Below are 23472 nucleotides of genomic sequence, written 5' to 3'. Positions count from 1 at the left end.
TACCAATTTTTACATCTGTAAACTTTTAAAGTTTTGAGATATAGCTCCACTCATTTTAAAATTTCTAAACATTCACCTCATTTAGTCACTGCTGTTTAACTCCCATTAATTGTATTTTCCAGAAATAAAAAAATACATGTTTCTTTATTTTTAAAGGAGATTCCAAATACCAATTTTCATGCCTGTAATATCTTCAGTTTCTGAGATGTATGTTGCCTCATTAAAGGCATTCAACCCCTTTTTCACCCCTCTTAGTGGGATTTAAAAAAAAAAACAACAACAACAACAACAAAAAAAAACCACATTTCTTGATTTTTAAGGAAGATTCTAAATACCAATTTTTTACATCTGTAAACTTTTCAAGTTTTCAGATATAGATACACTCATTTTAAAAATTCACCCCCTTTCCACCCCCTCAGTGAGAGAATATCAAAAAAACCTCCCTTAGCGAGCTCCTATATTGTAATATAAATGTATCCTCAAAATTTTATTTCTTTATGTCCAGTAGTTTTGGCTCGGCGATGATGAATCAGTCAGTCAGTCAGTCAGTCAGTCAGTCAGTCATGACATGTTCTTTTATATTGGTGAAAATGGGGTTGAATGCCTATAATGAAGATACTAATATTTCAGAAACTGAAGATATTACAGACCTGAAAATTCGTATTTAGAAACTCCTTAAAAAATAAAGAAACGTATTTATTTTGTTTTTGGGGCAAAAGTCATGGCAAATATATATATATTTTTTTGAAGATACCAGTCCGGTTGGAAAATGTGATATATACAGACAAAAGGACAAGGTGTTAACTACATGTTGGACAATGAATAGCACTGAAATATCGTAACACACTAATTTATTACGGTAGTATACAGGGCAATATGGCCTTCCCGGTGCAAAAGAATAACAACACAGTACACATAAAGTTGACAAACCTGGGCCTAAAGACCCTCAAAGTAGTCCCCTGCTACTGACATCACACGCTGCCAATGATGTGGGAGGCGCTGAACACCATCCCCTCAGCATTTGCCGCACCATGTGCGAATCGGGTCACCTGTTGGCGCACAGCATTAGCAAAGTCCTCTCGTGTTGCAAACCGCCTACCACGTAGTGGTTCCTTGATCTTTCGAATGAGATCAAAGTCACAGGGTCCGGACGTTTCTCCCGAACGCCACGTCATACCTGTCGCACCAGGAAGTCCCTGTAGTACTGTGCGGTCACTGTTCTGCCATGTGGAACAAAGTGACAAACAATGACACCCCTGACGTCATACGCAACAATCAGCATCAATTTGACTGGGGAAGGATTCTAACGGACCTTCCACCTCCTTGGTGATCCAGCATGTCGCCACTCTGCGGACTGACGTTTCAGTTCTGGTTCGTATGCCCTGGCCCAAAATTCATCGATGGCGATTATTCGTGACAAGAATTGATCGCCATCCTGTTGCCAGCGTGCAAGGTGGCTGGAGCATATTGCGTAGCGCACCCACCTTTGAACTTCCGTCAGTGCATGCGGTACCCACCGCGATGTGATTTTGCGCAGTTGCAGCTCATTACGCAATATCCAGTGGCGGTGCGTTTCTCGACGCCACTTGCCCTCTCTAACTCCAGTAGCGTCCATTGTCTGTCTTCATCCAGGAGCTGCTAGATGACGGCACGTGCCACATCGGTCCGCACACTGACAGGTCGTCCCAAACGTTGCTCAACACTGGTTGACACACGTCTTTGCTGAAACTTTCCTACCCACCGTGCTACTGTACGGTATGGTAGGGCATTATTGTCAAGGGCTTCCACTAATTCACTGTGACATTCCATCGCATTTCTCCCTCGGAGAACAGCTATTTAGATGTAAGCGCGCTGCTCAACACGGGTTACTTCCATCTTGCACGACACTCACCAACTGACTGATTTCACAGCCCTCGCTGCGCTACTACCAGCTATCACAGAGCCATACACACTATGCCTGCAGAACTTCCACACGACACATACGTTTGTGATCTGTTCACATATTTACAAGAAAAAAAAAATAGTTGCCATGACTTTTGCCCCAATCCTTGTAGATGTAAAAACCAACTATATCACTTTTGTTGAAGAAAAACCTCTTGACATTCAGCTCTAATGTATGGTAAGTGACATTATAGCCTGACTTGTAAGCAACAATGAGCCTATTCCTGCACAAGAAACTGGGTGGAATTACTGCAACTGGCGAACATGAACAAGCCCCACATAAAGCAGTATGGTCTCAATGGAACTGCGAGAAGTCACGGACACAGTGTCTTTAGGCTATTGCTGCATTATTACCAATAAAATGCCAATAAATTTATCAAGGTCCATGTGAAGGGCTATATGGCTAAACTTAACAAGAATTTAGAATGGCAGACATTGAAGTTCTGTTGAAGGAGGCTCTTTGCTGCTTAGATCTGACACCATGAGAAAATTGTGTACAGCATGTCGTGAAAATCCAGGAAGAAGATAAAGAAAAGGAACGCGTCCATGACAACTTCTAGGAGCCAATAATTATCAAATTGGCCGAAGAATCTGAATCTGAGTTTCCAGACTGCAGTGAAGATTATGAAGATTCACCATAGATAAAGAGGTAAAATGACATGTATGAATTTTCCTTTTCTGTTGCTCATTTTCCTTTCTTTAACGTTCATATACTGCCGTGGGGAATTAGGATCCTCAAAACTGAAACCAATACACTGAGATGTAATGTGTTTTATTATCCATTAAATTCATTAAACCAACATTTACTGTTATTTACAAGTTCACTCACGTTTGAGTTTTCCAATTCTCCTCTTCACTCACTCACCTGGTTGATCACATAGCACTCCAGCATGTTGAACTTCTGAGCTCCAACAGGCTTCTTGCAGTGAAGTCTCATTCCAGAACGGTTCACTCCATAGCTCGCCATGTAATCAAGACTGTCTCGAGTCACTACAGCACCCACTGGCACATAGGACAGCCAACCACCTAGTAAATCACTCACGATGATTGACTGTTGTAAGACTAACTGCGGTTCCCAGCTACACTCCTTATATAAGTCAATGGTAGATCTTCATTGTTTCCACTTCCAGATCATCCTCAGCATATTATTTATTGTTAAACAGCTACCAGCTTCTTCTGAGGAATTTCCTTACTGCAAGCCTCAACAATTTGCTGGCAATGTTGTTTTGCTCACTTCTGGCCTGCACATATTGTTGCTACTGCACTGACATCTTTTGCCAATATTATCAACTTTGGCCAAAACACTGCACTCTAGGCCTTCACTGTCACAATATTCTTCAATGTTTTACTACTACTACTACTACTACTACTACTACTACTACTACTACTACTACTACTAGCAGTTCCAGAATGGTCTGAGTGAAGAGGGCAGGGGTTTTTAGTTGGTGGAAATCCAACTCCCACACAGAGTGGTGTCTTTAAAAGATTTTCCCCTGCCATAACAAAAAAAAACTACTACTACTACTACTACAGGGATCTGTCCTAGGACCCACCTTGTGGAACATTCTATATGATGGTGTCTTACGCCTGCAGCTGACAAAAGGGACAACATCTATTGGTTATGCAGATGACCTTGCAATAGTGGTAATAGCAGAGAATGTAAAAGAACTGACCTTCCGAGTAAATGAACAATAATGTTGATGTTTCATGTATTAATTCAAAATCCTTTTTTATTTTGTAAATGTACTACTACTACTACTACTACTACTACTACTACTACTACTACGTGCTGCTATTGAATGGTTGGTGTTGTTTAGTGCTCCGCGTATTTGCTTAATTTAGTGGTGTTTTAAAGGCTGTGTATGGATAAAATATATTGCGATTGTAAGTGGAAGTGCTGCCCTTCAGAACGCGGTATTATCTCTCTTTGATGAGCTAAAGAGGCATCCCTTTTCTGACAAGGTAAACAGGTCATTTATATTGCTTTAAATGATTTAAGGTTATGTTTTCAAAGAGAAAAGAGAGTAGAGGTACTGAGAATAGAAATGTCAAATCCAAAGAGGTTGAAATAGACGTAGAAAACCAAAGAGATATTAAGTCGGATGAGGAGCTGGACGTAACCATAGAACTACAGAGTACGAAGACTATAAACCAAAGAGTAGGATTAGAAGAGATGCGACTAGAAATTGATAAGTTAGTCAAGCTTAGTGAAGACCTATTAGCATTAGTTAAGATGACTCCTAATACCAAAGCGGAGATAAAGAAAGGTATTAAAGAAATGGGACAAATGGCAGAAATAACTCGTAGTCGTTCGTGGGAATGGGAACAATTTGATGTGAATGAAGATCCAAAGGCTAGGAGTGATTTGGAACAGGGCACTACCTCCAGTAAGAAAATAACCCGTGATGTTGGGACACAGGCGCAATTCAGTGACAGAGTGCTGATATAGAGCAGACCCTCTTGGAAGCTACGTGCTTTGACGAGTTTGCGAAGCTATTGGATAAGGAATGGCCTGACTGTGTTTACAGTAACACGCACGTCATCTCCGGAAATATAGGGAAATTGACTGATTGGGATATATCAATGGTTGTAAATCCCAAACATCAATCAATACTGATCTGCATTTAGGGCAGTCGCCCAGGTGGCAGATTCCCTATCTGTTGCTTTCCTAGCCTTTTCCGAAATGATTTCAAAGAAATTGGAAATTTATTGAACATCTCCCTTGGTAAGTTATTCCAATCCCTAACTCCCCTTCCTATAATGAATATTTGCCCCAGTTTGTCCTCTTGAATTCCAACTTTATCTTCATATCGTGATCTTTCCTACTTTTATAAACGCCATTCAAACCTATTCGTCTACTAATGTCATTCTACGCCATCTCTCCGCTGACAGCTCGGAACATACCACTTATGATATATTAACAATTTGTTGGTTATTTTGATCCACCTTTTCAATACAAATTACAGTTTGTGTTGTTAAGTTGTAATGTTACAACACTAATTTACCGGGACATGTTTCGCTTTTATTCATAAGCATCATCAGCCTATACAATTGTCTCAAGGTTTGTCATTTGGATTGTTGTTACAAATTTCATTACATTGAATGTAAATCTAATTTCATTGATAATATTTAAAACACAAGAATAATATACACATTAAAAATTATGACAATTTGATTTGCAATGTTAAAATGGAGTAACTCTTAATTCTAAAACACATTGACGTCCAAAACACAGTTTTTACAATTTGAAAATTTGGCTAAAAATTGTTTGCAATATTAAAATAAAATTGATTCAACTATAATTTTGGTATTAAAATTTGAGTCATAAATATAAATATTGGATGTTAATATGTAATGTTAATATGTAGGAGCTATAGTTTCTGAAGTGCGTGCGTGAAGTGCGTGCTAAGGGCCCCGTGGTCGCCAACCCACGCTCCGAAGTTCAGAGCCCCTGGGGGATGGAGGGTGGGAAGGAAAGAAAAATGGAAGGGATCCGATACTTCGAAAAATGAAGATATCAGCCAAAGTCCTGGCATTGCTTCCACTTACTTGTGCCAGGCTCCTCACTTTCATCTATCCTGTCCGACCTCCCTTGGTCAACTCTTGTTCTTTTCCGACCCCGATGCTATTAGGTTTGCGAGGGCTAGGGAGTCTTTCATTTTCACGCCCTTCGTGGCCCTTGTCTTCCTTTAACCGATATCTTCATTTTTCGAAGTGTCGGTTCTCTTCCTCTTTTTTCCTCGAATTAGTGTTATATAAAGGATTGTTGCCCAGTTGTATTTCCTCTAATAACAATAACCACCATCACCACCCTCTAATAAACGTTCCCCACCCCCTTTCTCTATTTATCATTTCTTTATCAATTACTATGGCAAGTTGTTTCGAGTTGAACCTCGTATTTCTTTCATTATTTCTTCCTATTTTTTAATATATTTTTATTTGGCTTTATTCTTTTTTAACGTTTTAAATTATTTTAAAACCTATATATCCACTTTGAATTTGACGAAATTAAATCCTACACTGTTTTCCTAAGACTTCATTCACGTCACCTTTTACTCTTCGGCCGGAGAAACAAATGCCTACAAGACCTGCCTAGCAACGACTTTACATAAGTGCATACTTGATCTGCTTATGGACTTCAACTATATTTGTTTTCGGCGCAAGATAGTGATGTTCTGTTTACTCTCTTGACTGTGATTATTGTGTTTTGAACATTAACTGAATTGCTACGATATGATACAATGTTAATATTTTGCCTGTGTTCAATATATTAGTTGTTTTAAGATCTTCGCTAATTGGCTGATGATGACACTTGAAATGTGTTGAAACCGGTCCCAATAAACAGGTTGTAACTACTTTTTAGTTCAACTTACTACGGAGTATTGAAAGGTGGATCCTTCCCTATAATATTGTACATCTTCTTTGTTCTTCCCTTCCTCGCAAACTATATTGCCCGTCAACAATCTTTGGACCCATTATTTTGCGAAGGATCTTTATTTCGGATCTTTATTTCAAATTTCTCAGCTTCCCTTTATTTCGAATTTCTCAGCTTCTCTCAGTCCCACTTTCCCTGTCATTTGGAGGCATTCACTAGCATACAAACATTCCGTTTTAATCACTATTCTTGTATACAGGATATATCCTAAGAAAAGCCACAGACATCTTCTCCCGTCTGGTGTTGTTTGCTTCTCTTTCATTAGTTTTCAATTGCACTATTTTACCCAGGTACTTAATGCTATCAACTCTTTCTATTTTACCGTGTTCTGTCTTCAGGTATCGAGGGGCTATTTTGATGTTTGTTATATATTTAGTTTTTTTGAAAGAAATCTGTAATCCTGCTTTTTCTGCTTGTAGGTTTAGTACATTCAGCTGTTCTATTGCTGTGTCAGTATTCCTAAATAGCAGCACAAGGTCATCAGCAAAGGCAAGGCAACTAATCATGACACTACTTTTTGATACTCCAATGTATACTTGGTTAAGTAGTCCTTTTCTGTCCGGTTCTTTTTCCCATTCCATCTTCTCCAACACACAGTTGAAAAGAAATGAACTGTAATATTGTACAGAAAGCTCTATTTTTGATATGAAGCATAGGAAACATCAGCTCTCTAAAATAATGCAGTTTTTGATAGTAAAAATATTTTTCTGAACGTTTTTTGATCATGAAATACTTTTTCAAAGAAAGTAAATATTTATTTGAATCATCACTTCATTTAAAATAAAACTTACAAAAAAAGGTACATTAATTTACATGAATAAAATGCCTGAAGCATTACCTTCAAAACAAGAAAATACACATCCAATTTACATACTGTACACTGAACAGAAATTATTATGTATAATTTATCACAAGGTAAAAAGTGCACATTAGGCCTTTGTGGTATAGGACATGGACACCGCATATGAGGCTGGCGGTCGAATGATTAAGTAACAAAATTACTACAAGAGGTGGAATTCAAGCCTATAAGCCAGTTATTGTAAGACTTACCATCTAAATGGCTCATTCACATTAAGTTTATAGAAGTATTATATTCTAATATTTATAAAATAACTTACCAAAACCTAAACATGGGCAGACAGGCAGCTTTAGCAAGATTTGAGGATATTCCGGATTGCTTGGGATCAAGGAACCTTCATCTCCCACAGAACAGAGAGCAACCAAGCTGCAGTTCATGGCAGCCAAATACTGTGAGTACTGTACTGCTTCATGACATATACACAGTTTCAGCTTTGAAAATGGCAATCTAAAAGCAAACATATCAACACGTAAAATAGCGAGATTTAAAAAAAGTATATTAGGCTAACAATGATATGAAAAATGCGGAAGGTGGTAGGTAAGACATTAGGAAACCTTCCATTAGCCATGCATCCAGTAAAAATCAAGCAAAAGAAATCAATGAAGAGAGACAGACTGAAAAGTCTACAATCCCTTATTATTTCCTTTATCATGGCATAGTTAACACTGAAGTATCATTTTCTTTTTTACTGCTACCAGAGAATTCTTGCCACGAAAGTCTGTTATTTTCCCCATGAATTAGTTTCAGATATTCTATACTCCTGACAAGATCCCTGTTCCAAGTGATGTGGCATCTATCTCCAACCTGACTATGTGCTATGTAAGCACACGCATCATAGTCACTGCCAACACAGGGATTGATTCTGCACAGGTAACACCTGAACTATATTCGTATTTCTTAATATATTTCTTCTGACTGCAGAAATAATTAAAACAAATTGAAATACTGTATTCACTCGCATAAAGCCCCCTTGCACTTAATTTCCCCTTTGAGATTTGTAGGGCATATTTTCTGAATATCTTTATTCTAGCATTTTTCGCGTGCGGAATAATTTCCACTAGCATCTTTCGTAGGAAATTGGACACCTTTTGCACTTAGTAAGCCTGTTTCCTGGATTCCAAGCATCTATAAATACCTCTGTGAATAGAAATTCCAAGGCTATTAACTGCCCATTTCAAGTACCTGCTACCCTGGAGCACCTATGGGTGGGACCAGAAATAAGGAAACAAAGAGTTGCATTCAGTCTGTTATAACAACAATACAAGTGAATTGTAAAGTGATGTGCTATATGGGATGAAAGAATAGTCGTTATACAGTGCAGTTTAAACTTATGGTTGTTTCTTTTGCAGAAAATAACAGAATCAATTGTGCGAGAAAAGAGTTTGCCATAGAACCAAAATTAATTAACTATAGGCAGGCTCAGTAAAAAGAATTAAAGAAAGCTAAATTCACGTGGTGATCATTTTGTGACCCAAAGTGAGGAAAATTTCTCAAACTCGAGAAAGAAGTGCTTCACTATGTAGCGGAACTGAGAAATAGTGGCACTTGCTGTTTCGTATAAAATGATGTAGATGAAAGCAAACGACACAGAAAAAAAAAAAAAACAACACGTGGCATTACAAGTACACAGTTTAAGGCGAGCATTGGATGGGCTGTTAGTTTTATATAGAGACAGGGGACATAGCCTGTGAAGACAAACCATGCTGGTTAAGCGTATACTGCATGATTATACAGACAAAGTAATCGAATTTCATAAGTTCGTCAAACTTAGATGAGAAAATGATATTCTTCTTTCTCAAAATTCAAAATGCGGACTAAACTTTGGTTTATTCTGATATGATATAGATACTGATTCCCATAGGGAATATGAAATATTTGTTCCGAATGAGCCCAACCCAGCACACCGGGGCGAAACGCTGGCAACTAGGAATGAGTTAGCTGGAAAATTTATAATGTCCAATAACGGACCATTTATATTGGTATTATTTTGATATACCGCAAAGTTTGAAAATGCATACGAATGTACGGTTGTCATACGCCCTGAAAAAGCGGGACTGTCTTGAATTTGAGCATGTGTCCTGACTGAATTTTTAAAAGTCCCAAAATGTCCTGAATTTTAAAAATCAGAGCAAGTTATTTAAAATTTGCTTAAATGTTTTTGAAACAGAATAGAATCTTTTGATTGGTTATCCTGAAGCAGAGTCTGACGTCATTACCAGACATTGCCATGGTAACAGGCTTGACCAACACTAACGCTATCTACTTCCACCCGGGAGCAGCCTGTTTCCGCTTTGGTTTCTATTGCTATGCAGACATTTTACACGGTGCTCGATGTGGTTTTGGCATATTATCTGTCTTCATCATGGGTCTATATTAGTTTATTTGCGTGTTTCTGTAATATTACATTCACGGAAAGTAGTTATAAAGGTATTATTCACAACGGATCTTTTGGAAAAGTTGTATTATTCATGATATGCATTTTGGATTTATGCCGTGTAATGAACTATATAAACACTCTCGACGCGTTTCAAAAGGAACTTTGCCTTTCTTCATCATGAGACAACAGAGAAATGAAACATAATGCATAATATCTTAGTGAGTCTCAACATGGTGTCTCTGTTTACGAGAGTACCTACTGATAGTGTTATGTCTCTCAACAATGATATTTTTACTGAAGACATCGCAAGGCTTTTCTATCACTGCATGACCTTTTCCTACTTTTCTATGAAATGGGAAATATTATGAACAGACAGATGGTGTGGCCATGGGAAGTCCTCTCTCTCCTGTTGTGGCTAATTTCTTCATGGAAAACTTCGAAGAGAAAGCTTGGTCGTCGGTACCTTGCAAACAGAAGATCTGGTAGCGATATGTGGATGATACATTCATGATTTGGACGAAAGGTGAAGACAATCTTGGTAATTTCCTGGATCACCTTAATCGCCAGCACCCTCCATTTGTTTCACCATGGAAATGGAATCTGACGGCAAAATACCACTTTTAGATGTTCTCGTCACCAAGAAAGAGAATGGATCTTTAGGAAACAGCATTTATCGTAAGCCTACACACACCAATAGATATCTTCATGCAGTTTCTCACCATCACCCTGCCCAGAAACATGGTATCCTTACAACTCTAACTACCAGGGCCAGGAGGATTTGTGAAGCGTCAGCTCTACAAGAGGAAATTAACACCTTGAGAACCAATTTTGAGAGCAACGGTTACAGCGAAGCTTTGATCTCTCCAGTTCTGAAATCGACACATAATCGGACGTCTGTGAAGGAAAAAGATGTAAAAGGAACTGCTTGCCTACCTGACATACATAACACGACGGATCGTACTGGTAAAAATCTTACATAGGTACCATATATGAACTATTTTTGGAATGTCAATTAAGATTAGGCAACTCCTGCAACCAACTAAGGATAGTTTGCCTAAATTGCAACAACCTGGTATCTACAGAGTTCCCTGTACTTGTGGCAGGGTTTATACTGGGCAGACTTCGAGAATGGTATTCACTCTCTTCAAAGAACATACCAGGTGTATCAGACTCAACCAACCTGATAAATCAGCTGTTGCTGATAATGCCTTAACACCTGGTCATGATGTAATGTTCCAAGAAGTGGATGTTCTTGCCCGTATAAAACAATATCGCCTAAGAATCATCAGGGAGGCGGTTCAAATACATAAACACCCAGATAATTTCAACTGCGATACAGGCTACAACCTCACTGAATCTGGGCTATCTATTATCAGAACCATTAGAGAATGATGCTTTGCTGTTGCCATTCGTTGTCTCTAGCATGGGGCTAAAATGGCATCCCCTTTACATCTTAGGATACCATTTTAAGTTCCTTGTTGCTTTCTCCTAGAAACCATTGATGCGTCATATTTCATTTCTCTGTTGTCTCGATGAAGAAAGGCAAGGTTCCTTTTACTACTCTTTTACGGTTTTCGGAGATGCCAAGGTGCCGGAATTTAGTCCCGCAGGAGTTCTTTTACGTGCCAGTAAATCTACCGACACGAGGCTGGCGTATTTGAGCACCTTCAAATACCACCGGACTGAGCCAGGATTGAACCTGCCAAGTTGGGGTCAGAAGGCCAGCGCCTCAACCGTCTGAGCCACTCAGCCTGGCAAGGTTCCTTTTGAAAGGCATCGAGAGTGTTTATACAGTTCATTACACGGCATAAACCCAAAACATACATCATGAATAGTTACATGGACCGTGAAAGTCTAAAGGATAATATTAAAGTTGTATTATGTCGAAAAAGATACTTCCAAAATTCAACAAAACATGGATAAAAGATTTTCCATTGGTTAAGCATGGAAGAAATGAACATGAACATGAATGTGATTTTTTTGCAAGTAAGTAAATTAAATTAATATTCTGTGGTGTGGTGTGTGGACCCCGAGGAGGCCTGGTGCAGTTCTTTTGAGTTGACACTGTATAGGTGACCTACGCGTCGTGATGAGGTGAAATGATAATGAAGACGACATATACACCCAGGCCCCGTGCCATCGGAATTAACCAATAAAGGTTAAAATCCCCACCCCAGTCGGGAATCGAACCCGGGACCCTCTGGACCAAAGGAAAGCATACTAACCATTTAGCCATAATGCCAGATATTCTGTGGTGTAATAGAATAGGTTAGATTAGACATTTATAAGATTTATTTCAATTTACGAGAAGGTGAAGTTAGTTCCGACCAATAACGTTCACGGTGTTAATCTAAACAACCATATTCACAATTTGGCCTATCTTTTAATAGGCCTACTTATACTTTTGCCATTAGAAATTATGGCTTAACTTCGAATAATGGTCTTTTAGGTTAAGTTAAAAGGTTAAATTAGGTTGGCTAACTTAGATTACATTAATTTATAAAGGATTAGAGGCATTTGTATTTTGTTGCAGATATTTTATTATACATACAGGGTGTTTCTAAATTACCATTACAGAGTTAGAGAACTTGCAGTGGGGACCACTGTCGGCAGCCCTGAAGATGGTTTTCCGTAGTTTCCCATTTTCACACCAGGCAAATGCTGGGGCTGTACCTTAATTAAGGCCACGGCCGCATCCTTCCAACTCCTAGGACTTTCCTATCCCATCGTCGCCATAAGACCTATCTGTGTCGGTGCGACGTAAAGCCACTAGCAAAAAGACTGTTAAATTTATCATAGGAACTTGTGTCCGGAAACATACTGTCTTCCCGCTATCCGCAAAAAACCACCACAACACACGTTTACAGCTCCCGCATTTCCGGCACTCTGTCTGACTCCTACTGCTTGTCATCTGGGTCCCATTACAGGTGGGGTTCGATGTGATGACCATGAACGTCAACCCAGACAGGATACCTACGTATCATGTTCTCGTATACACGGTCACCAATCCCTGGTCCTTCAACATCCACCGCAGCCATAACCCGCGCCAGTCTATCTTCCGCTGATTCCACAGGGGTAATAATACCAATATAAATGGTCCGTAATTGGACATTATAAATTTTCCAGCCAAACCATTACTGGTTGCCAGCGTTTTGCCCCCGTGTGCCAAGTTGGGCTCATCAGTTGGTACTTAGCAGACCCAACAAGACGCATGGCTAGTGCATACTATGGAGGCCATTGCGTACGCTACTTGGATCCACTGGCACTGCCAATGAATGTACCATGAGAGATTCCATCTCATTACCAAAAATCGATGCCTGCTTGGCCCAATGGGAATCAACATCTATATCATTCCACAGGGGTCTCGTAAATCAAGTTTTCATGTGACCCCACAGTCAGGAGCCTAGTGGTGCAAAGTCGGGAGAACGTGCAGGCCGAGCAATCAGGCCACTATGACATATCCACTGGTGCACAAATCTTTGGTGCAGTACTGTAAGTACAGTACTGTACGTAGAGCTTACTGCTGTGTACATAGTAAATTATTACTGCTGTACTGTAGTATGAATGAAGATCACAAGTACAACAGCAGGTACAACAGGTCTCCGTGTGGATCACACACTCAAATGAATGGCATGGAATGTCAACAAACCAGTAGGGGAATGAGGCATCACATGATCGTTCAATGTCGTACGTACTCTAGTCAGTGAAGTGAACAATGCAGGAGATTTGAACATGTGCTTTGGTGGGATTTTTAACGGGTAGAGAGAAGACGATAAGTTTCCGGACACAAGTTCCTATGCTAAACTTAACCAGAATTTGGAATGGGATTTCTGGTCCATACCAGCGTATTAGATTCAGTGGAGGACTTCTTGTCAAACTCCCCCAGAATGGCAACCTTAACAATTAAAGTAGAGAACAATATATATAGACTGATTAATGTCCATGCCCCAACAAATGACAAAAACATGAAAAATAAAGAAAGTGAAATATTTTGGGAAGAGCTTGACCAAGTGATATCAAATATCCCTGATAACCATGTTAAAATAATGCTTGGAGATTTCAACGCAAAAATTGGACAAGAAAGAAAGTAACGCACAGTGGTAGGTAAATGGCCAGCTCATAAACTGATGAACAAGAATGGTCAAAGACTAATTGAACTTTACATAGACCGTGGGCTTAAGAGAAAACCGCACAAGTTACTGAACTGGAAATGCCCTAATGTTAAAATAGGTGAGTTTCAGATAGACCATGTAGCAATGGAAAAAAAAAAGTACCACAAATAAATTTATGTCAAAGTCCTTCATGGGGTGGACATCGATTGAGATCACTATATTTCAAAGATAAAAATGAAGTTAACCCCAAGAAAGAAATACAAACTGCCAAAATTCACTAGGAGGAGGAAATATGACCCCAGCTACTTAATAAATAACGCATTGTATTCAGATTTTTTTTTTTTTTTTAGAATTGGCTTTATGCCGCACCAACACAGGTAGGTCTTATGGCGACGATGAGATAGGAGAGGCCTATGAATGGGAAGGAAGCGGCCTTGGCCTTAATTAGAATTGCCTGGTGTGAAAATGGGAAACCACAGAAAACCATCTTCAGGGGTGCCAACAGTGGGGCTCGAACCCACCATCTCCCGGATGCAAGCTCATAGCTGGGCGCTCCTAACCGCACGACTAAGTCGCCCGGTATGTATTCAGAGAGATCCAAAACAAATCTAAGCAACTAACTGGAAAAGATTATTGATAAACTGAAAAACATTGCCGAAGAAATTGCTCCTGTTAGAAGGAGAAAGAAACACGCCTGGTGGAACGAGGAATGTTATACGGTAATACAGAAAAGGCACAAAGCATGGCTAAATGACCAACAAAAGAAAACCAAAAAATCTCGAGAAGAACTAACCACTGCTAGAAGACAAGTGGCTAAAGAAATTAGAAGAATCAAAAGAGATCACCAAAAAGAAAACTTAAACACGATAGATGAGTCATTCAAAAGACAAGTCTATTACAGGACGTTTAGACAATATCAATCAAAGTATACTCCACCCACACTCATGATGAAAAATAACAAAGGGAAGCTAGCACACAATAATCAAGAAAATGCCAAAATTCTAGCTGATCACTTCAAAGAATTACTAAATGCTGAGGAACCAAAAGAATACTTAGAATTTGAGCCTTATCCAAAAAATAAAACACGTCTAGAAAAGGTTATACCGCCAGATTTCAATGAAGTAATCAAAGTGATTGATTGGCTCAAGAACTACAAAGCAGCAGGGGAGAATCAAGTGGTTGCAAAGCTGAGGAAGAATGCAAATAAACAAACACTTCAAAACCTCCACAAACACTTCATAGACATCTGGAATTCTGAAAAACTGCCTGAAGAATGGAACACAGCTATATTTCATCCAATACACAAAAAGGGTGATAGATTGGATCCAAATAATTTTCGGGGGATTTCTTTACTTGATATCACAAATAAGATCCTGTATAGAATTATCCCAACAAAAATTCAGGAACAAGTTGACCAAGAACTTGGAGAATATCAGGGAGGATTTCGACTTGGAAGAAGTTGTCCAGATCAAATCATCAGTCTTAAGTCGATCATGAAACATCAAACAGTGAGAAACAAAAAGTTAGTCATCACTTTTGTTGACTTCAAGACAGTGTGTGACAGTATCTATCATGGGTCATTACTTAAAATCCTCAAGGAATTTGGATTACACCAGAAACTTATCAACCTTATTGGAATTGCCATTAAGAATACTAAATCAAAAGTTAAATTCAGAAGGGAGTTGTCTGAATCATTTGAAATCCGGACTGGACTTCGACAGGGTGACGGTCTCTCACCATTACTATTTAACTGCACACTGGAGAAAATCATGCGAGAATGGACTAAGAAATGCCAACCAAACATAAAGATTGGCAAAAATATCAAACTCAATTCGCCTGCTCGCAAATAGTGTGGAAGAGGCTAAACAACAAATTGAAGAACTAAAAAAAAAATAGCAGCAAAAGTCGGACTACAAATCTCATCCTTCAAGGTCGAAACACCAACTATCACACTGAATAATAACAAACAAATTAAGATTGTAAATAAATTCAAGTATCTTGGGGAGATTATTACTTGGAACTTAAATGAGAAAGTATCAGTAGAAAATAGAACAACTAAATTGAAACAAGCACAACGTATCACTTGGCCAACCTACGAGAAGAAATCTCTCTCGATAAATGCAAAATTCAAACACTACAAGTCTGTTATTAAACCTGAAGCAACCTATACTAGTGAAACACTATTCAATTTGAACACCAAATCATCAACAACAGAAGAAGAATCCTTAGAACAATCATAAACAAAAATCACCAAGTAGATGGACAATGGTGATTATTACCTAATGAAGTTATATACCAGGAAACTGAGTCAAAGCAGAAAAGGAGGGTTGCATTTTTCTGCCACATATCAAGACTACCAGAAATCAGGGTACTGAAACATCTTTTCAATTACTTTTGGAAAAGTAAAACCAAGAATAATTGTTCAAAGAAGTCCAAGATGATTTAGATCAGCCGGGCTGAGTGGCTCAGACGGTTAAGGCGCTGGCCTTCTGACCCCAACTTGGCAGGTTCGATCCTGGCTCAGTCCGGTGGTATTTGAAGGTGCTCAAATACGACAGCCCCGTGTTGGTAGATTTACTGGCACGTAAAAGAACTCTTGCGGGACTAAATTCCGGCACCTCGGCGTCTCCGAAAACCGTAAAAGAGTAGTTAGTGGGACATAAAACAAATAACATTATTATTATTATGATTTAGATCAGTTAGGCTTGACAATGCAGCAAACTGAAGACCGAGTAGAGAAGAGGATCCTGAGAAACAAAGACTTGAGACTTAAACTAAAAACTTTTACACGCAAACAGTACATGATAAATGACAAAGAAAAGGTAGCCAGGTCGGAAAGAGTGAAGGAGTTCTGGGAGCAGAAGAAGAAACATAAGCCAAATTTGTACCTAATACTCTTAAGACTTAAATGTATATGGATTGATTAAAGTACTCCAATGTGGGCATGAAATAATTTTTAATTTTTTAAAAATATCTATTTGAAATTCATGTTTATTTCCTCTCACAGTTATATTATGCTTGGTAAGATAGGTTATTGGTAATTATTGCGACCTTGCTATCTTATCTTGGTTTCAGTGCATTGTGATATTTTGCGACATCCCCTCATTCTGTTTTGCTATTGCTGTTGGCCTGTTTCCTCAGTTCAAGGCACCTTTGGCATGTGTCGTTTTTATCTTATGGGATTATTGTCGTGACCTTCAGTGTGATAAGATGTGTTGACGCTGCATGTGTGGCTGTTTGTGCTGGCTTGTTATGATAATGTGTGGCATCTGCCGTGTTAATTGGGATGTGGATTTCATTGTTTCACCTTAATAATTTGTCTACGTAACTTTTTTATTACTCCTTTATATTTATTTTGCCGTGTTTGAACTTGATTTGTGACATTTATTATTTATTTCTGGTGGTGTGCCTTGAAACACCCAAATTGGGTACCATGCTGGGTTCTAGTCATTATGTCTCCTTTTCAGTAGACTTTTTATCCTTGCATTGATGTTATTCTAGTGTTTTTGTGCATTTGTGGTATCTTGTTCTGTTTTTGTTCTATTTGCTCTGTTTTGGGTGAGTTAAGTCTGGATGTGTCACCAGTGTACTAAAATTATAAGAATGGAAACTCAAGGTCAAATGCAACTCAAGTAAAGACTAAATTTGACCTATTTGTATAATTTTAATAGAATTAGGTCTGTAATAATGGAGTTCAATGTAATGTTATTTGCTTTACATCCCACTAACTACTTTTATGGTTTTCAGATACGCCGAGGTGTCGAAATTGAGTCCCGCAGGAGTTCTTTTACGTGCCAGTAAATCTGCTGACACAAGGCTGACGTATTTGAGCACCTTCAAATACCACCAGACTGAGCCAGGATCAAACCTGCCAAGTTGGGGTCCGAAGGCCAGCGCTCCACTGTCTGAGCCACTCAGCCCGGCTGTAAAGGATTTTAAGGTTAAATTTTAAAACTGTCAAATATTTTCAAAATTATAATGGCAGAGCAAGTGGCTGTGCGGTTTGGGTCATGTGACTAACAGCTTGCATTTGGGAGATAGTGGGTATGAACCCGACTTTCGGCAGCCCTGAAGATAGTTTTCTGTGGTTTTCTATTTTCACACCAGGCAATTGCTGGGTCTGTACCTTACTAAGGCTGCTGTCAATTCATTCCCACTCCTAGTCGTTTTCTATTCCATCGTCGCCCTAAGACCTATCTGAATTGGTGCTCGTGGTTTTTGAAACCTGCTGTATTTTGAGGAATGTGATGAATAGTTATTTGAAAGGTCCATAACAGGAGGAAATCAGAGGATGCATAATATTTTGCTCGGCCCCACCTAATATAACTCAACACCGAGAAAATATGAGGTAGAACTTTTCCCTTCGGATGTCAGTCAGTCTGGTTATCTCTCTGTATATTCTTAAAAGTGGAAAATTGCTGTTCTTATTTCAACTAAACTACGTATTTGGAATCTACTCATTCAGGACTGTATTATCAGGTGCATATGATTTCATGGTCATTGCATGTAGTTGGGATTTATAGGAAGATTATTCTCAAATATTTTCCTTAACATTACGACTGTATGTAAGAAACGTTTAAGAATGTGTTATTTCCATTCCTTTATGCCGTATTTGCATTTATCGTATGACAGATAATAACGGAGACGTTTACGAAAAATTGGAATTTTTGTCGAAGTCCTGTGGGAGACTTTGTGCATGTCATTTCAAGGTGGGTAACGGGAAAAGCTGATGAGCCATTTTATTGTTTTCGACTGGACAGATATTAAGGGAGGTATCATCAATGTCAGAGTGCTACGCCAGTGGTCAGAGATACAATATGCAACCTAAAAAGCAGTGAGAATTTTTCAGAACTTTGAACCAGGAACAGTACAGTACGATAAATTTAAAAATTGTTCTCATTCTTTCTCAACTTTTTTCAGCTTCATCATACTTCACGTTACTGCCACATGCTATCGTAGAAAAATATGTTTAACATGTCGTATTAAACGTGTGAATAGAGCCATGTTACTTTGCATAAATTCATGAAGGAAACATATAATCCATTGCGAATTCCCATGCAAAGAATGGGTACAAATACTAGTTTCAACGTAAATATTGTATCCTAGAAGAAACCTTTTCCAGAATGATCTTAATGGAAGGCACAAATTTATTGCATGTGAATGTTTATACCGGGCTGAGTAGCTCAGGCGGTAGAGCGCTAACTAACTGAGTCCAAATTGGCAGGTTCGATCCTGGCTCAGATCGGTGGAATTTGAAGGTGATCAAATAGTAGCATATAACAAATCCAGGATATCCTATATTTGGGAGGTCAAACAGACTGTGTCGCGATGGACCTATCTACGGCATTTGATACAGTAGATCATGGGAGACTACTGGCAAAAATGAGTGCAACTGGACTAGACAAAAGAGTGACTGAATGGCTGGCTACATTTTAAAATAAAGGCTACAGATCTCTGAACATGGTTATGAGGGTATTTAGGGGTTGTAGTAAGGATATAAAAGATAGGGCATATAGGTCTCTGGTAAGACCCAAACTCGAGTATGGTTCCAGTGTAATGGACCCTCACCAGGATTACTTGATTTGAGAACTGGAAAAAATTTGAAAGAAAAGCAACTTTGAGGGGTGCTTTTAAAAGTAGGAAAAATCACATTATGAAGATGAAGTTGGAATTCAAGAGGACAAATTGGGACAAATATTCTTTTATAGGAAGAGGAGTTAGGGATCGGAATAATTTACCAAGGGAGATGTTCAATAAATTTCCAAATTCCTTGCAATTATTTAAGAAAAGGCTAGGTAAACAACAGATAGGGCATCTGCCACCTGGGCGACTGACCTAAATGCAGATCAGTGGTGATTGATTGAACATGTCAGCCTCGTGTCGGTAGATTTACTGGTACGTAAAAGAACTCCTGAGGATCGAAATTCTGGTACCTCGGTATCTCCAAAAACAATAAAAATGTAGTTAGTGGGATGTAAAACCATTATTATTATTATTATTATTATTATTATTATTATTATTATTATTATTATTATTATTATTATTATTTTCTTATTTTTTAGTGCCTCACAAACTGAATGCAATTTCATGTGCAGTGCAGTCACACATTCTAGATTAAAGTAGGTTTCAGGTTGGCAATAGTCACTAACATGTACAATGCTTGGTCCGAAGGCACTAGCCTCACGCGATCATAGAAAGCAAACATTGTTGAAATTGTGCATCACACTGGCATATTTTCTACGAGGGTGGATCAAATATAAATGGAAATTATTTTTTAAATTTATTGCATCAGCAACAACAACAAAAATACACATATAGAGATCACTTTTCTACAGTGTCCTGCCTTTGATACACATTTTCTCCATCGGATTGGTAAGTTTTTGATGCCGTCCTGATAGAAAAGAAGAGGGATGTGTGCGGAACCAGTTGCACACAAACTCTTCTACACTTGCATCATCATCGAGCCACTGTCCTCCTAGGTCTTGTTTGAGTGGTCCAAATAAATGGTAGTCGCAGGACAATAAATCTGGACTGTATGGAGGGTGTTCCAGAGGTGTCCAGTGAATTTCCTTCAGTTTTTGCCACGTTAAAGCGGCAGTATGTGGCCTTGCATTGTCATGGAAAAGAATGACGTTTCAGGTCGGTTGCCAGCATCGCTTGTTGTGATACGCAGCTTTTGCTTCATCAAAAAGGCGACAGTAATAGGCTGCATTAATTGTCCTTTGTTCGTGAAGAAAATCCACTAGCAAAACACCCGCGGAGTCCCAGAAAACGGTTGCAAGCTTCTTTCCAGCAGATAGGCATGTTTTGGCCTTGACTGGACCTGCTTCATCTCTTTGCTGCCACTCCATGCTTCATTGCTTTGACTCTGGGGTGTAATGATGCACCCAAGTTTCATCACAAGTCACAATATGACCCAAGACATCCTCTCCTTCTTCCTTGTAGCGACGGAGAAGTCTCTGACAAACTTCCTGGAGTAACTTTTTTTGTTCCTGGTTAAGGAGATAGGGAACCCACCTGACAGACAATTTCTGAAATGGAGTTCATCTCGGATGATGGTTTGAACACTTCTGTACCTTATTCCTATGGCTAAAACAATCTGCAAAATTTTTATTCGCCGATCTTCACCAATAATGACATGAACGGCAACAATGTTGTCTGCAGTGATGCTTGTCCACGGTCTCCTTTCATGAGGTTCATTTTCCACAGCTTCCTCTTTCAAAATCAGGAGTACACAGGATTATTTGCAACAGTTGTAATTCTTCTTATGTCGGACAGACCGGGAGGAATTTGATATAAGGTACTCGGAACACGTCAATGCCCTGAAGTACAATAAATTTTCAGCTGTAGGACAGCATATGCATGACTATAATCACAAATTCACAGACATGAAACAAGATATGGAGATTCTCAAAATCATCAATAAAGGACCTCTCCTTAACATCACTGAAAGCTGCTTCATACAGCATCATCATCATCTCCGTTCCAGCAAGCCGGGTGCGGTTGTGTATGGGCCTCCTCCAGTTTGTCCTACCCATCCACAGATGCTGCTCATATATGCGACACCAGTTCACATCTCTAATTTCAAGGTCCTTCAATATCTGTTTTTCCCAAACATCACAAGGTATTCCTCTTGGTCTCTTTCCAGGAACATTGTGGTCAACATGTGACCATACCATTGCAATCTCTTCACTTGCTCCAGCACGCTTCTTTCCAATCCAAGCTGTTGCCGGATATCCACATTCCTTATTTTATCCATTTTTGTTTTTTGTAGACAAGAACGGAGGAACTTTATTTCTGTTGCTTGAAGACGACTCTTTGTTGGTCCAGTAAGCGTTGCTACTTGTAGGTCATACGTCAATATAGGTACTAGATATATCTTGTACAAGCTGATCTTAAAAACTAACGGAAATGTTTCATCCCAAAGTATTTGTCGTACAGCGTGATGGAATTTGGAAGCTTTCTGTATTCTGTTGCTAATCTCTTGATGTAAGGTATTGTCTGATGACAGAACACTACTGCACCATCCTGCGGGGAATAATTTTCTTGCACCATCATGGGCGACCTATCAAATGCTCCGGCTATATCCCCTCCTCCGACTATCATCTCTTCGGATCAGTAAGATGGATCAATGCATTTATGAAAACGATGCTTAGTGTCGGTAGCTATACTTGCTTCTATCAATCAATGAATAAATCAGTGACCGCGCCATTAAAAAAAAATAAGCAACGCCGCAATCTTCATTTCACATGTCACATCTGTCATCAAAATAGTTCCTAAATTGCCACGCGACACCTCTCAGGGATAATTAAAATGCACCTGTGAATAGTATTTTTTACATGAGGTCAACTGGGAAACCGCATTTCTTTTTAATAAATTACCAGCGATAACCTCCATCCGTCGGAATCGATGTTAAGTTGTCCATGTCCATTCATTCGAGAATTAATTAATTCAAAATCATCTTATCTACCATAATTATATCAGCCTATTTTCAATAATAACCTCTAAATTGTATAAATCTACAATTTTATTCATGATTCTAGAATCATAAATGAAAATATAATAACAGTCATTTACATCAATCACCTTTCTCTTCTTTCTGTTGAAAAATATAAACCTAAACTATCTACGATCTGATTCAATTAATCCTCTTGCTAAATACTTGTTATTCGCATCATAAAAACAAAGAAAAATTATCATAATCACATAAATCGTAGGTATCAGTCATATTTGATGATGATGTAGTCAAATATTCTTTGAAATTAAGCATCTCAGATTAATAACGACAATCAATTGGTAAGCAGATAAATTAATTTTGTTTAAAAAAAAACCAAGTCCCTAAGCCTTAGAAAAATGCATAATAAATATGCTTAATTAGAGTCCCTCGGCTCTTGTTTTCTTTTTAAAAAATGCTTATTTTCATTGACATTGAATTCATATTTTGTCACTAAACAAAGGCATATCTTCCAAAATTGTAACGTCAGCAGTTGCAAGTAAGTTCCAAATATATATTAGCTCAAAATGGCTATTTCGAACATATATCGATCATTAAAAGAAAAATATTGGTCAGTTTGACCATGTCATTTGGTAAAAATAATCATATTAGATCCTAAAATTAAATGTAGGTATCGTATAATGATCAGTTATTATCGTAGTTCTATCAGAAATTATACCTATCATGATTTATGGTTGCACCAATGTCCAATCAAGTACCATAAAATTCGTAGGAATGTATTTAGTAACATTATTTATTTAATTGTGGTAGAGATTCAAATTATTAAGTCACTTTATCCATTAAAATATATCCTTGAGACCAAACATCAAATAACATTCATTACAACGTTGACATATTCTCCATGAAGACAACAAGTTTACCCTTATTTATTCCTTATTTCGGAAATTTAAGCTGAAGACAATTTACTGTAACCAACATACGAATTCTGCGACGTATTTCATTGTATATATGTATCATTAACCCAATATACCTTGCATTACTATTTTAAAGTCATGCCGCATACGTTAAATAACATTATTGGTTAGTAACACATCGTATTTACTACCAAAAATTCGTAAGTATATTTATCTCTCCATATACCAATATTAAATATTATAATACCGCGTCATTCATTATCATAAATATATCTCAACGAATAATTATACGTAAAACCACATCAACATGTCGCTCAAATCCTTACTTTCCTACATAAACATAAATCATTCCCATCTAGGCGGCAAATCATCTTAACAT

At 38.4% G+C, this 23472-nt stretch overlaps 1 protein-coding gene across 2 annotated transcripts in view; it reads right to left on the bottom strand.

Annotated features, from left to right (window-relative positions):
* LOC136871854 (polynucleotide 5'-hydroxyl-kinase NOL9) overlaps nucleotides 1-23472 on the bottom strand; it is a 371126-nt gene that overhangs the window by 21680 nt on the left and 325974 nt on the right. The window contains exon 8 of one of the 2 annotated variants that reach the window (XM_067145491.2): nucleotides 7495-7682. The exons of the other annotated variant lie outside the window; for it this stretch is intronic. Within the exon in view, the coding sequence (XP_067001592.2) occupies nucleotides 7495-7682 (188 nt within the window). The remainder of the gene's footprint in view (nucleotides 1-7494; nucleotides 7683-23472) is intronic. 2 annotated transcript variants of the gene reach the window in all.

The sequence above is a fragment of the Anabrus simplex genome, chromosome 4 (genome assembly GCF_040414725.1).
Source record: "Anabrus simplex isolate iqAnaSimp1 chromosome 4, ASM4041472v1, whole genome shotgun sequence".
NCBI lineage: Eukaryota > Metazoa > Arthropoda > Insecta > Orthoptera > Tettigoniidae > Anabrus > Anabrus simplex.
Note: the sequence above shows the minus strand (reverse complement) of the source record. Positions and strands in the feature narration are given on the sequence as shown.